This window comes from Lissotriton helveticus, chromosome 10, assembly GCF_964261635.1.
Source record: "Lissotriton helveticus chromosome 10, aLisHel1.1, whole genome shotgun sequence".
Lineage (NCBI taxonomy): Eukaryota > Metazoa > Chordata > Amphibia > Caudata > Salamandridae > Lissotriton > Lissotriton helveticus.
In genome coordinates this window covers 489945576-489960888 of record NC_136071.1, presented here as the reverse complement: position 1 = coordinate 489960888, position 15313 = coordinate 489945576, and the positions used below count along the sequence as shown (strand labels likewise).

At 47.6% G+C, this 15313-nt stretch overlaps 1 protein-coding gene across 1 annotated transcript in view; it reads left to right on the top strand.

Moving 5' to 3' along the window:
• The window catches only part of NME3 (NME/NM23 nucleoside diphosphate kinase 3), a 106776-nt gene that overhangs the window by 75735 nt on the left and 15728 nt on the right, over positions 1–15313 (top strand). The window contains exon 4 of the mRNA XM_078662973.1: positions 3596–3708. Coding sequence (XP_078519099.1) covers positions 3596–3708 — 113 coding nt within the window. The remainder of the gene's footprint in view (positions 1–3595; positions 3709–15313) is intronic.

The window sequence follows — 15313 nt, the reverse complement described above, 5'->3', positions numbered from 1 at the left end:
GTTTCTACCTAAGGTAGTTTCTGCCTTTCATATCAATCAGTCGGTTGAATTACCAGTATTCTTTCCTCAACCTGATTCAGTGGCAGAACGAGCTCTACACACCTTAGAGGTCAGAAGAGACTTTTTATATTACATTGAAAGGACAAAATCATTTCGCAAAACCAAACAACTTTTTGTTGCTTTTGCACCACCACATAATCCCATATCCAAGTCAGGTATTGCCAGGCGGATTGTTAAATGCAGTCAAACTTGTTATGCAAAAGCAAAAAGAACTTTAACTATACCCCCTAGAGCGCATTCCACTCGTAAAATAGGGGCTACTATGGCCTTCTTAGGAAACATCCCCATAGTTGACATTTGTAAAGCTGCAACATGGTCTACACCGCACACATTCACCAAGCACTATTGTGTAGATGTGTTAGCAAAACAACAAGCTAATGTGGGCCAGGCAGTACTTAGGACATTGTTTCAGACGACTCCAACAGCTACAGGTTAGCCACAGCTTTGGGAGAATACTCCTGTATAATCTATCCAAAGCATGTGTTCTACGGCTCACATGCCTCGGACGGATCATGTTACTTACCCAGTAAACATCTGTTCTTGGCATGGTAGATGCACATGCGCCCATCCGCCTCCCTGGGTACCTGTAACTGTTGCAATTCTCTTTCTTATTCTACATACATTCACATGGACATCTCTATTCTATACTTACTAACTCCATTCTCACCCTCTGTGGGAAAACAATCTAACAATGGAGTCGATGCTCATGTGCACTATCAACGAAAGGAGGAGCCACATACCTCGTGACTGAAAAAGACTTCTTTGAAGAAAAACAAATTGCAAACATCCGGACTCAACACTAGATGGCAGGAGTATGCAAAGCATGTGAATCTACAGCTGCACATTCCAAGAACAGATGTTTACTGGGTAAGTAACATTATCCTTTCCTTGCATCTTGGTGGCAGTAACTATCACATTTATGCTCAGCTCCCCTCAGTGGGCTGAGGTAAGAGACACACCGTTAATACACACCTGGAGATAAGATTATTATCAACATACAGTACTATTGAGCCTGACTGCTGCACATTTCCCACAAAGGCATCTTCCTGGGCCTACCTCTTGCGGCCTTGTGGAGCTCTGGAGCTACACCATGCACCCAGTCTCCCTCCACCAGCATGCATCATAATAGTATGTACACATTATTACCTGTGATTTCACTAGAGCATTAGCTAAGTCTGCTCCTGTCACTAGCTCCCCTGGTTATCGTCAGTCCTGAAGAGACCCTCTCTTCTGGCGTAGTCGAAACGGCATCGACACCAATATAGACATACCTTGTATTCTTATCCTCACACTATGGGAACTGCCCAGTGTTGTCCTTTGCTATGTGCTAAGGAGGCCGTCTTGTTTGTACCAATGTACCATTGATCCTCACATATATTTGTCACAAATTTATTTTCTTCTATGGTTATGGTTTTTTACTTGGGGCTTCCAGCCAAAACTTTCTCTTCAGTTCACTTCACTGCGTCATCTTGCTTTTGTAATTTTATTGCCGTTTGAACCTTAAAATTAAATCCCAGTCCGGCTGGATTGGACTGCATTTTACCATTTACTGGCCCTTCAATTTTGTTCTTGATATTGATTGATTCATCACACATAATGTCTGTGTTACTATCAAGAACGTGTTTTAGATTAATTCCTGACAGTTAAATCCTGTCTCATTTATATTGTGAAACACGAGTTCCATGTGAACGTCTGTTCCAAGACTTAGAATATAAATAGGTGGCATGTGGAAATAGAAGAAAAGAGTGTTAACTCTCAGAAGAGAGGAAGTTAAAGAGATCGAACGAAAATAAAGGAGAGCTTGCCTGTTGGTTCCCTTCCTAGGCACGTCTATAAAAATGCTGATTGCTATCGGAAGAATCAGTCACGTGCCAGGCTTACGTCAGGTGTAGCCTGGCTGTTGCTGGCCTACTACTCTTCCTTAGGAATTTGCCTTGGAGTAGTTGTCCAGATTGCAGTGTAGGCCGGTGTGCGAGCTACCCGGTAGGTCTGAAATGCTAACCTTGCGCCATGGATCACTTTGTGTTGGGTGAATGGAAGCTGGATGTTCTCCATGTACCTGGGAGGGACAGCATGGGCGCATTTCACCTTCCACCATCTGCACTGTTTATGCCGGCCTCTTCCTCAAACATCCTGGACCGCAGACTAATTGTTGGAGGCTTGCATACTGCACTAGACACCCCACTGCCAACATCATTTTACGTCCTAAAAAATGGAAAGTGAAGAGAAAGGAGAATTTGAGAAAGAAAAAAGAGAGGCCGAGAACGAGATGAGGGAATTACAGATGCAGACTGATCTTTACATAATTTGGCACAGCTCCTTTAAGGCCATATCTTGTGATAGGCCATGGGTAGTAGGGTAAGGCCTGTACTCCAGAAAGGCCAAAGATTATGGAAAAGTTACTGCGTCTTCAGGTGTAATTGACCTGTGACTGACTTTTCCATGCCTGCGTGACTATCAAAATCACAGACATGTTTTCAAAGAGCAGATGCTCTATTTAGTTATAATGTTTGTACAGGGCCACTCTTGTAACCTAAGAAGTCGTTTAATAGGAATAGAGAATGAAGGTGAGTAGAAGTGGCGTTTATTAGAGGCGTGTGTGACCATGGGCCCTAGAGACACCTGTAAGATTATAATCCGACTGTTCCCGTCATTGCGACAACCCCTTAAAAAGAGGAAAAGCTTGAAAAACTTTGGAGAAGGAGGAAGGTATTAGATTATGTTGAATCAAAAATAAAATGTGACCTTCGTGACGGTAGGTGGACTGCCGTGGGTACATAGATGGGGCGAACAGGTTTATCTTTCTAAAGAGGAATTCGCCCCACCCCAGGTGCTGGAAATACAGGGTGTTGCACCTTGTACTTTTAGAGATGTACCACCAAAACGCTTGTGAGATTTGTGTATCCTGTAAATGGAGAGAAGGTTGAGGAAAGCAGGACAAGTTTGTTAGGCTCCAATACTTTTGAGTCGCAGTTTGAATTGTAATTGTGCAGCTTTTTACATTTTAGCTCCAATGGGGATTGTTACTTTTTGGTAATGGAAGTTGTGGATCAGTCCCACAACGCAGGCTCCTTTTCAGGGGTTTTTGATCCTTATTTGTATAAAGATTATTTCAATTTGTAGAGTTAACGATCGACCCGTGGGTGAGCTGTTTTTTTAAATAGTTTGACATATACCCTCTGCGTAACATATTTCAGATTTCTGTACTGTTTGATCACCACCATGGTCCAACATTTAAACTTTTCGGGGGGTTAAAATTAGACCCTGATAAATTAAGAGTCATTCTCTGGACTTTATTCGGTGCAAAGAGAGAAGATCTGTGAGCGCAGCTTTTGTGTAGCTTTAATCAGTCAAATTGTTCAGAAGTCATGTCACCAAAAATTGTGATTTGTTACTGTCTTGTTTTCCTCACTAACCTGGAGCTTTGATCTCGATCTCCATCCTACTGTTTTCAAACGCAAGTTTGTTATCTGTGAAGACCCCGACTCTAGCCTCTTCTTTTGTTTTCTCTTCCTGTAACCCTGATACCGCACAGGTTTGGCAGGGGCTGGACGTGGTGAAGACTGCCCGCACCATGATTGGAGAAACCATCCCCGCTGACTCTCTGCCAGGGACGATTCGAGGGGACCTCTGTGTGGATGTTGGCAGGTGAGAACACGCTTTAATGTGTACTTGAACCACATCGCGTACAACTCTGAAGGGAGAGCCTAACTGCTCTGCTAGTCTAGTCTAGTTCAAAATACCAGTAGCCTACTAGAGGGAAACAGACACCCAGGTGGTAAGAACATCAGACCCAGAAATTGTATTAAGTGCCTACAACAGGAATATGTGGAAAGTCTGCCCTGGTTACGGTGTGCTTGGAATTAAGGTTTTTCGATTAAAGGATGAAGTTATCCCCTTTATTTTTTAGGTATTCATTTCAGTTATGTGACTTCCATGGGAAACAATCTTTTGTTATGTTTGACTTAGTAAAGCACAACGTTTACACTTATGGGACTTCTAGCTGCTCAAAGCCAACTAACCAAAAGGCACAACTAGATTAATCGAAACCATCTGAAACATTTGCGTTTTCAGTATGTTGCAGAACCTCAGATGATTTACTTCTAATCTTTGATTTACGGGTAGGTCATTCTAAGCGCTAGCAGTCAGAAATGAAAAAAACACGTAGACTGCATCTAGATTTAATTAACCTTCGGGATTGTGACTGACTAGAGGCTTTCAGAATTTAGGGTGCTTCTCAGAATCTGATGATTATGTCTGTGAAGAAAGCTTGTATCATCCTATGTAGACTTCTGTTACCATGCACAGGGATTTTAAGAAGACCGCGTCTTTAGATGATGCCAGTGAAGAGCTGCTAAAGCTGGGCAGATATTATTTATTTTCTGTAAGTGCATCAATATTGTAGCTCCTGGATGTTGTAGTATTTCAAGTCTTGGTAATAGGTAATGTAGTATTCCTAGGAATTATCAAATTATGACTCAATCAAAGTGAAGCATGAAGCCACTAATTGAAGCTGATAAATAAAAAGGGACATGTGTGATTATTATCACGGGGAACAGGTATTCATTAACTGTCTTTGTACCTTGAGTTTTTGAAGCCAGAGCCTAGTCATTTCAGACAACAAGATTTTTCAGAAGGGCTGCTGGTTCTGGGCTGCCTTTCATTATTGCTGTTCCCACCTTAGCCAGCAGTCGTGTTCATATATTATATCCCCACTAGTGACCGGTTTGAAATACTGGCCTCAGTCTGGAGGCTGACGGTTGAGTACATGACCCTGTTAGGAAGTCTACTTAGAAAGAAGTGAAGGTAGGAGTTTTAAGAAATGGGCAACTCCTCAGAAATGAGAGCAGGGGGCCAATTTATCTAGACTTGAATTTTAATCGATTGTACATTTGTTGAGAAGTAATGAAGAAAGAAATGGCCCAAGATCTATACTTGATAGTATTGTAAAATGGGTGCTTCCTTTTTAAACTGGAGGTACAGCCGCTATTTGCACACAACTAATGGAATAGTTAACGGCCCAATATGGTTCCCACCCAGTGAGTGGAAGTGGAGCCTGATGATGAGATGATGCACGAGAGAAAGAAAAGAGTGAGGTGTACGCCTCATTGATTTTACTGGCGAGACAATTGAATGAGAAAAGCCATTTATCCTCGTTGGAAAAGAAGCAGTTGATCAAACATATTTTTCAGTTTGGGGGTGATGTGTAGAAATTCAGTTTTCTCACGATTGAGTACTAAGAAATTGCTTGACATCTAGTGTTTGAGTGAGAGGGGCAGAAGCAAAGTCGGAGGTTATGATTGAAGAGGAGGGTTTTAGGTAAAATCTGCATGTTGGTGGATGAAGACTCCGAACCCCTGAAACTAGAAGCTGACTTGTTCATTGTACTGTGTTCAGATATATGAAAATAAGGCATCATGTTCCCCACCCACATCACTGTTGAAATGTATAGCTAGAACAAACAAAGAAAACAGATAAGAATGACAAAACTGTTAAACTAACGCCTGAACAAAAACATCTAGGAATTCCCACATCTTGATAATTCCTAGATTTTTGCACTAGGAGTTGCACCTCAAATCTAGGTCAAGATATTGTCAGGTCACCAAAGATTTTATTTCCTCTTGTAAGGTGAACAGAGTAGGTCTTGATGATAGTCAGGCTGAGATCAAACCTGAAAAAGAAAGTGCGCAAAAAGAATATTAACAGAGGGACTCTCAAGGCCAATCGATCTGTCTCCATTAAAGAGTAGCTTGAACTTTCGGCTGTTTATTTCTTCCGTCAGGGTTTTGTGCTGCAGAGTGGTGTTTTTTGTCTTCTGAGGATCTATCTTGAATGAGGACACTGATTAGGCCTTCCTTGCTTAAGTTTCTCTTCTTACTCCTTTGATATGACCAGGGTTCTCATTGCCTCTGAGGATGAAGTCAGTCCCACCGTTTTTAGGTCTCGTGGCGTTTAACAGCGCGTAAGCGCTGTGTCCGCCAGAGAACTATTGTCGCTGGGTCTGCTTCCCAGGAGACAGCACCTGGCCGCGCGCATCTCGCAAAAGGCGATCGGCGCAGGCCACGCGCGCGAACGCGCTCGCCGTGGCTGTCTCCTGGGAAGCGCAAACATACACAGGCACACCTCCCCCTGCACGCATGCGCACACACAGAGACACACATACACAAGCGCACATACACGCACGGAGAGACTTCCCCCCCAACCCCCCCCCCCTGCCGTCGCACACAGAGACACACACACACGCACACATACAGACATCCCCCCCTTCCCCGCTCACTGGCACTCCGGACTTGTGCAGCCTCCGCGGGGCTCTCCCTCCTCGCTCCTATAAACGAACACAACTACTTTTTATTTTTTTTACCTTGGCTACTCTGCACGCTAGCTTTTTTTTGTTACCGATCCGAGTTTGTTCGGACACTAAAAGAAGAATTTTGCGAGAGAGAAACGGATGAAATGGGGGACTAGGTGTCACATTGGGTAACATGCTAAGACGGGTGGGGGCGAAAGCAACAGGGGTTGGACCACCAAGTAACAGCAGGAGGGAAGGGGACAACACTACAGACAGCGCTGGAGATAACGGGGAGAAATACAGTGGAGTAGTGCACAGGCGAGCACAGAAGGGTGGGCTGCGGGAGGAGAGGCCTGCTTACTGGAAACGGCAAAAAACGTCCTCAAGGAGTGCCTTGCACAAAGTTCAGCTTGAAAAGCAAGCAGGGAAAGCAGAAATGCCAGTCAAATTGATGGTAAAGAGGCAATGTTCCACGGGAGGGTCAGCCCAAAATTGACGACTTAGGGCACTAAAGAAACGGGGAAATAAGTGACAAAGAAAGCCAACCAAAGGGGAGTAGTCGGTGGGCTCCAATGCACTCTATGTTTTTGGTACGCCACAATACGTCCTGCTCAAACCCGTGTAGTAGACTCGACCTAAAAGAAGAGTTTAAAAGGGAACCATTGTCTGACTGGGAGCCAGTGCTAATCTTTCAGAATAGAGGCATAAGATCATGCAGGTGACATCACTCTGGGCCATCTGTAGCTGATTGACCAGGTAGGAGGGCAGTCCCGGATATAGTTCCAGTAATCTATTCTTCTCTGTAATGACCCACTAACTATAGAATGATTCGACACGGTTACGAGAAAGCAGTTCATGAAGATGTTAGACTCAATTCGTGCACTTTAGGAGTCCCTTTTAACATAGCGAATGACACGACAAAGGAATTCACACGACTGCTTTTCTGTGCTTCATAAAGACTTGCAGTAAATATCTATGGAGCAAACGAAATACTTTTTTTATATAGTTGTTAATATCCATTATCACTTTACATCGTTTTAATTGTGATTCCACTTGATTTTCATCGAAGCAAAATGTTTCTTATCTTTTCAAAGTGGAATATTTTAAACTAAAGTGCTGCTATGGGACACAGACGAGGTGGTTTGTTTTTTCTTAGAACATTTTGTAAGACAGGATGCAATTTAGAGTATTTTAGATTTACTTTTATCTCTGGTTGTATCTCTGGTTGTAATTGTTTTAAAAGAAACATTAAAATGAATGCACTGGAGATCCGTAACACTAACACTAAAAATATGAGCAATTAAAATGAATGCACTGGAGAGCCGTAACACTAACACTAAAAATATGAGTAGTGCATTCAGGATGAGCCAGCCAATAAAATTGAACGAGCTAGCAGAAAAAGTATTTTTGTAACGTTGCGTCATTAAATGAAGTTGAGCGCATGCTTTACCTGGTTGACTTTTAGCGTCAGATTTCTCAGTAGGCATTGGAGTACATATATTGACTCGCTAGAAAAAAGTATAGGTCAGGAGGATTTTTTTCTTGAATTGTTACCATGTTCTTGACGACCCATCTATTTTTCACATAGGGTACCCCCCTTTTTAGGTCGAGCGTAGACAGCACTTGCACTGTTTGGAAGATCTGTTGTAAAGTACATAAAGTGTCATCTGGAGATTATCCCTAGGACTGGTCTGCTTCCACTTTAGCTTAGGGATTTTTTTTTCTATACAACTGCTTCTATTTAACTTTCTTGATAGACAACGACCAGTAAAGGTCAGTACAGTACCAGGAACATTTTAGCATTTCCTAGATTCCAGGCCATATCAACTTGTATTCAATGAGCACCCATAGACAATACATTTTTTCCCCAAATCTTGTATTTTCTGTGATGTGACCAATGAAGGGGCTGCTTTTTATATTAAAAATAGAGCTTTGGACATTACAATTTCCTGCTGATAAGCAGTATTTCTCTCAGTGTTCCCATACCTGGCGTGTTCTGCAGTTTGGTGCGTACTTTCCCTCCATTTTAAAGAGCAGTAGATATTTCAGCACCCAGGATAATGTGCTGCATAGCTTAATACATATACGGTCCCAAAGACTAGACTGATTGCATTGCTAATGCTTGTTCTGATATAGTTACCAGCTGTCATAGCCACTAGAATTAGACTGCACATTTGCAAAAGTTATAACTATTGACATTGTCATACACAATGCCAATAACTCAAACTTTAATGCTGCGAGACCTATTGCATTGTAAATGCTTGTTACACGAAGTATGAAGATGTACTTGATTTGGAATAGTTAACAATACAGGATCTTTTCGTGGAGGAAGGCTGTTAAATCTTCCATCTTGATTTGGCCAGTTGTGATGGGTTCATGATTTTAGACAAGCTTGTTTTGGTTCTCGATTTGAGACAAGTTTGTTTTGGACACTCAGAAGGGCTGACTGCATGATGCGTTCTTTCAGCTTGTTATGGTGTCCCAATATCAGGAACTCTGGAGAAAGATTAGTGTTAGAACCGGGGGTCTCTAGTTGGCAGAGGTAAGTACCTTAGACCAAGTAGGGACCCTTGCTTCTAGTCAGGGTGAAGGAATAACCCTCTGAGATAACCCCTGCTCACCCTCTAGGTAGCATGGTGCGAGCAGTCTAGGCTAAACAGAGGCAATGTGGATAACATTTGCACTTAACACAACAATAATCCCCAATCCACCACAAACTGAGACCACACAGGTAAGTATTTTTATAAAAATATATAACTTTATCTAGTTTCAGCAAGTAAATCAGGCATTTGCACGATAATCACTTTGTTAAGAATATGTTGCGCTTAATCTTAATGGTTGCCCTTGATCTTTAGGATGGTACTTGTAAGTAGGCAGTTCTTAAAAACCAAAACAGTCTCAAGTCTCTAGTAAATCAGTATCCTAAAACTAGTGACACTGACTTATCTCCATGTGGGTTTAGAAACGAACAGTCAAGCAGTGCCAATGGACTAAATTATCAAAAACCAGCCTTCGCAGTCACTGAGCCCCCCAAGCGCGGCAAGCGCGCCTCACCAGGTATCCTTGGGACTCCTTTACTGTTGTTCGATACTGCCTCGTGCGCCTGATGGCCTCAGGCGCCCCGCGCCTACCAGAGCGCACTCGCTCCTTGCCCCGGCCGGTCCCCTCTGCTCCCCCGCCTGCTATCGACAATCCAGCGAGCGGCGGGGAGCTAACCTGGCACTTAGATGCTGGGACGGCAGACCGGGGGGGTAAACACTCGAATGGCTCCCTCGGCGGGGACGGGTCACTTCTCCTCCTCACGTGCGGCTTCGGCGTTGTTCAGCGAGGCTTCCGGGGGATAGACCAATGAGGTCGCGGCTCCACAGACGAGCCCCTCTGAGCGCGAGGCCGCCAACCAATGGCAGCGCGGCAGCGCCGATGACGCTGCGCTCCACGGGCCAATCCCGTCGCTGCTTTAGTGAGGGGGCTCGGCTCCCCCAGCCAATGGGAGCGCGGCGGCTTCGTTCTTCGCCGCCGCGGCTCCTGAACACCGCGGCAAGTTGCAGGGGGTGTTCCTGGCCCCGGGCCGCGACGGTGATTTGGCGGCAAAGGGTTTTCGGGGCCGCAGATCACGGTCAGCCGGATTCTCCACCAGTAGATCAACAGGGGAAATGTAGGACGCAGGAAAACACTCCGGGTCCCTCCTCACCCCCTGAATATGTGCCGAAGAGCACAGCGATCGATCCTCACGGCTGGCAAGTAATAATCACACGTTGGAGCGGGCCACAACACGATCTCTCGGCAGTCTTTGGCAAAGCTTTAGGAACCTTTAACCCTGGGTTCCCAACAGGAGGCCAGCTCTTCTCAGGCCCTTGGAGATTCAAGTTGCAGACACAGCACACAGCAAAGTCTTGGCAGTTTCAAGCAGGCAGGGTCACAGCACACAGCAAAGTCCCTCTCTCCGCCTCAGCTTCCAGTTAGACAGCAGGACAGGTCAGCCCTTAGAGCACACAGCAAGGCAGTCTTCCTTTAGTTCTCCAGCCGTTCTCCTTCCAGCAGAGGTTCCTTCTTGATTGTAGAATTTCAGAATCTACCCTTCTGTAGTCAGGGGTCCTTTCCTTATACCCCTCAAAGTCTTTGAAGTCTTTGTGCAAGGAGGCCCTGGGTCCAGTCTAAACCAGTTCTGGGGGTTGCGGAGCACTGAGGTGTCTCTGGTTTTCTTCTTCCTGTCAGCTTCAGGGCCAGAGGTGTCAGTTGGCCGGCAGGAGGGAGCTAGCATGGGGGGCCAGGCAGGCACAACCCAGCACTTATCAGGCCTTTCTTCCTCCCACCTCCCGGGCAGCAGATGTGCCCTTTCATCCCCGGGCTGGCTCCGACCCTCTCCTCCGGGGGCTCTGCAGCCCCCCTGTCACACCCAGGCCAGACAGGCATTCCACAAACCCAGGCACACAGAAAGGTTTAGACAAGAGAACAGCCACTTTCTAAAAGTGCTATTCTCCATTACAGGATTTAAAAACACCCTTCACTAAAAGATGTGTCATTAAATTCTGAGTTCAGGGATATCTTTCACTTATGTCCCATCTTGTTCCTATGGGAAGATAGGCTGGTATCACATGGGCCCAGCCTCCTCCATGTTACTCTATGGAGCAAGATAGCCTTACAGCAGTGAGCACATAAAATGGCTGCAGCCCACTACCAGAGCATGTGACCTGCACTAGTACATGCTCTACCTTATCCATACACTGCACCCTGCCCAGGGGGGTACCTTGAGCCTTCCATAGGGGTGACTGATGTGCACAGACAGGGAAGGGTTAGGCCTAGCCAGTGGGGACACTGGCCAGGCTGACATGGCAGTCACTGACTGCACACAGGCCCTGCGCTGGCAGGCCTGAGTCACCATTTTAAAGCTACTCATGTGGGTGGCGCAATCTGCGCTGCAGGCCCACTAGTAGCATCTGTCATCACCAGCCCTGGCACACACAGTGCTCTTTACTAGGGACTCCATGGTGATACAAATATGCCAATCAGGTATATCCAATTAATATGGCAATTTACAGAGGGAGCACTTACACTCTGACACTGATCAGCAGTGGCGGAGTGTCCAAAGCATCTAAATCAGCAAAAACGAAATCCAGCACAGCATCAAAACACATGAGTCAGAGGCAAAAAGATGGGGGAAGAACCACGCCAAAAGGTGTCAGGTCTAACACGTGTCCCCTCCAGCTGAAAGTGGGGAGAACTACACAACCTCTTGGGAGTCCTCATCACTAAGGCGGAAGAATCTGGACAGACCGTCAGCATTGGCGTGTTCTGTACCAGGGCGGTGTTCCACCGTAAAGTCCATCCCCTGTAGGGAAATGGACCACCTCAACAATTTTGGATTCTCACCCCTCATCTGCATTAACCATCTGAGGGGCCTGTGGTCGGTCTGAACCCGGAAGTGAGTCCCAAACAGGTAGGGCCTCAGCTTCTTCAGAGCCCAGACCACAGCGAAAGCTTCTCTCTCAATGGCACTCCATTTCTGTTCCCTGGGGATTAGCCTTCGGCTAATGAAAGCCACTGGTTGGTCTCCTCCCTCCTCATTGATCTGTGAGAGCACTGCTCCCACGCCTTGCTCTGAAGCGTCAGTTTGCACAATGAACTCACTGGAAAAGTCAGGTGCCTTAAGCACCGGTGCTGTGCACACGGCAGTTTTGAGGGTGTCAAAAGCAGTTTGACAGGCCTCCGTCCAATTCACTTTCCTGGGCTGATTTCTAGATGTCAGCTCTGTCAAAGGGGCTACAATGGTGCCATAACCTTTGACAAACCGTCTGTAATACCTGGTGAGACCTAAAAAGGCTCTCACCTCAGTCTGGGTCTTGGGGGGCTCCCAAGCCAGAATGGTATCAATTTTTGCCTGTAGGGGCGCCACCTTGCCGCTCCCCATCTGGTGTCCCAAGTACACCACCGATCCCTGCCCTATCTGGCATTTACTGGCCTTGATAGTGAGGCCTGCCTTCTGCAGAGCCTTCAACACTTCAGTGAGGTGTTGCAGGTGTTCCTCCCAAGTGGAGCTGAACACAGCAATGTCATCCAGGTAGGCTGCGCTGAATTGCTCCAGCCCTGCCAGTACCTGGTTGACCAATCTCTGAAATGTGGCGGGAGCATTTTTCAACCCAAAGGGCATGACACGGAACTGGAAGTGCCCCTCTGGCGTGCAAAATGCTGACCTCTCCTTGGCCCCCTCGGTTAAGGCAATCTGCCAGTACCCTGAAGTCAAATCAAAAGTGCTCAGGTACTGGGCAGCTCCCAACCGATCCACCAGCTCATCAGCTCTGGGGATGGGGTGCGCGTCAGTCTTGGTGACCGCATTGAGCCTACGGTAATCCACGCAGAACCGGAGTTCTGGGGTGCCACCGGGGGTAGCAGCTTTCTTAGGCACTAAGACCACTGGGCTAGCCCAGGGGCCGCTGGAGGGCTCAATAACCCCTAGCGTCAACATCTTGGAAACTTCTTCCTTGATGCTGGCTTTGACCTTGTCAGCCACTCTGTAAAACTTCTGTTTCACAGACTGTCTCCAGTGTCCACATCGTGGACGCATCACTTGGTGACACCTGGGGTCAGGGAGAACAGGGGGGCGAACTGACCCAAGACTTGGCGACAGTCCTCCTGCTGCTCTGGAGTCAGGGTGGGGGAGAGGACCACACCATCCACTGACCCATCTTGCTCCTTGACTGCCAGGAGGTCAGGGAGAGGATCACTATCCTCCTCCCCTCCAACATCGGTAGCCATGAGCATAGTCACTTCAGTCCTTTCAAAGTGGGGTTTGAGGCGGTTCACATGTAGCACTCTCAGGGGCTGCCTGGGAGTCTTCAGGTTAACCAAATAGGTAACCTCGCTCTTGCGCTCCACCACCTCATATGGCCCAGACCACTTGTCACGGAGCGCACAAGGCTCCACTGGCGCCATCACCCACACTTTCTGACCAGGGTGGAACTCGACCAGAGAAGTGTTCTGGTCATACCACCTCTTCATTTCCTCCTGGCTAGCCTCCAGGTTCTCTTGAGCGAGCTTCCTGAAGCGCTTGGTCTGGTTGCGAATGGCCAGCACATAGCTGAACACATCCTGAGGGGTTTTCCCACGGGATTTCTCCCACCCCTCCTTCACCAGAGTAAGAGGCCCTCTGACAGGGTGGCCATACAGCAACTCAAAGGGACTGAACCCTAAGGATTTCTGAGGCACCTCCCTGTAGGCAAACAACAGGCATGGTAACAAGACGTCCCATTTCCGCCTCATGGGCTCTTCCAGGCCCATAATCATGCCCTTCAATGTGCGGTTGAATCTCTCAACCAGCCCATTTCCTTGAGGGTGGTAAGGAGTGGTGAACTTGTATGTCACCCCACACTCACTCCACAGGGACTTCATATACCTAGAAATGAAGTTTGTCCCTCTGTCTGAGACGACCTCCCTGGGAAATCCCACACGGGAAAAGATCCCCATCAGGGCACGGCCCACCACTGGGGCGGTGACTGTCCTGAGCGGGATGGCTTCCGGGTACCGAGTGGCATGGTCCACCAAGACCAGGATAAACCTGTTGCCTAGGGCTGTCTTGGGATCCAGGGGCCCCACGATGTCAATGCCCACCCGCTCAAAAGGGGTGCTCACCACGGGAAAGGGTTGGAGGGGGGCCACGCGCTTCCCTCCGCTCTTGCCACTGGCCTGACAAGTCTGGCAAGATTTACAAAAGGCAGAGACGTGCGTCTTCATCTGGGGCCAGTAGAAATGGGTGACAAGCCTGTGATAGGTCTTGTCTTGCCCCAGATGTCCTGCGAGAGGCACGTCATGAGCCAGACCCAGTAGGAAGTTCCTGAAGCGCTCCGGTACCACCAGCACACGGGCTGCACCGGGCTCAGCGAACTTAGGCTCACTATAAAGTAAGTCATCCTCCCAGTAGATCAAATGCTCCTTGGACCCCAGGCCTGGGGCCTGGTTGGCAGCCTGCTGCCGCACACCAATGAGAGAAGGGCACTCCTTCTGAGCCTGGCAGAATTCCTCCCTGGAGGGACCACCCTCTTGCTGCCACTGGGACAGCTCAGGCAATTCCCCTAGTTCGGCCACCTGCTCCCCTGTAGGTTCCAGGGCATCCCCCTCTGGGTCTGCTTCCTCCTGAACCGTGGGAACAGTGGGGGGCGGTTTCCCGCGCCCCCTACCCCTTCCTCGCTTGGCAGGTCCCTGGGCCATTGTTCCAGGCTCCAGCTCTGCTAGACCGCCTTCTCTGGCTGTCATTGCACGGGTGGACACACAGATCCACGCAGGCAAACCCAACATCTCCAAGTGAGTCCGGTGCTCCACCTCTTTCCATGGGGAGCTCTCCAGGTCATTACCTAATAGACAATCTACAGGCAAGGCATCACTTACAACAATTTCCAAAATACCGGAGACTCCTCCCCATTCAAATGGAACCTTTGCCAACTTGCAGTAGCGCACTGAACTGTCAGATGACACCACAGGCCGGAGTGCCTTGGGAACAATTTGCTCTTCAGTCACCCACCGACATCTGACAGATGTCACGCTGGCCCCTGTGTCTCTCAGAGCCTCCACCTCCTGTCCATTGATGGTCACCTTCTGCCCGTATTTCTTAGTGTTTTGGGGCAGCAAGGTTTCCTGGGCCATCTCTTGGTCTCCTAGAGAGACAAGGGTCATCAATGCTAACCCCTTCTCCCCACTAGAAATCAAATCCCCTCCCAAAGCTACACTGGCTAACGCTTGAGCTGGAGCTGGAGCACCAGTGGGTGCTGATTTCTTCTTTGGACAGTTTGGAGCAATGTGCCCCACCTCCCTACATGAATAGCAAGTAAGTGTGGTCTTTTTGTCCTGCGTGCCCTTATGGGGCCAGGACTTCTTAGGCTTGGGGGGTTGAGACACCTTCTCCTGGGAACTACTTTTGGGCCCTTTAGAAGACTCCTTTTGATTACCCGTGTCCCCCCCACTCTTCTGCTGGGG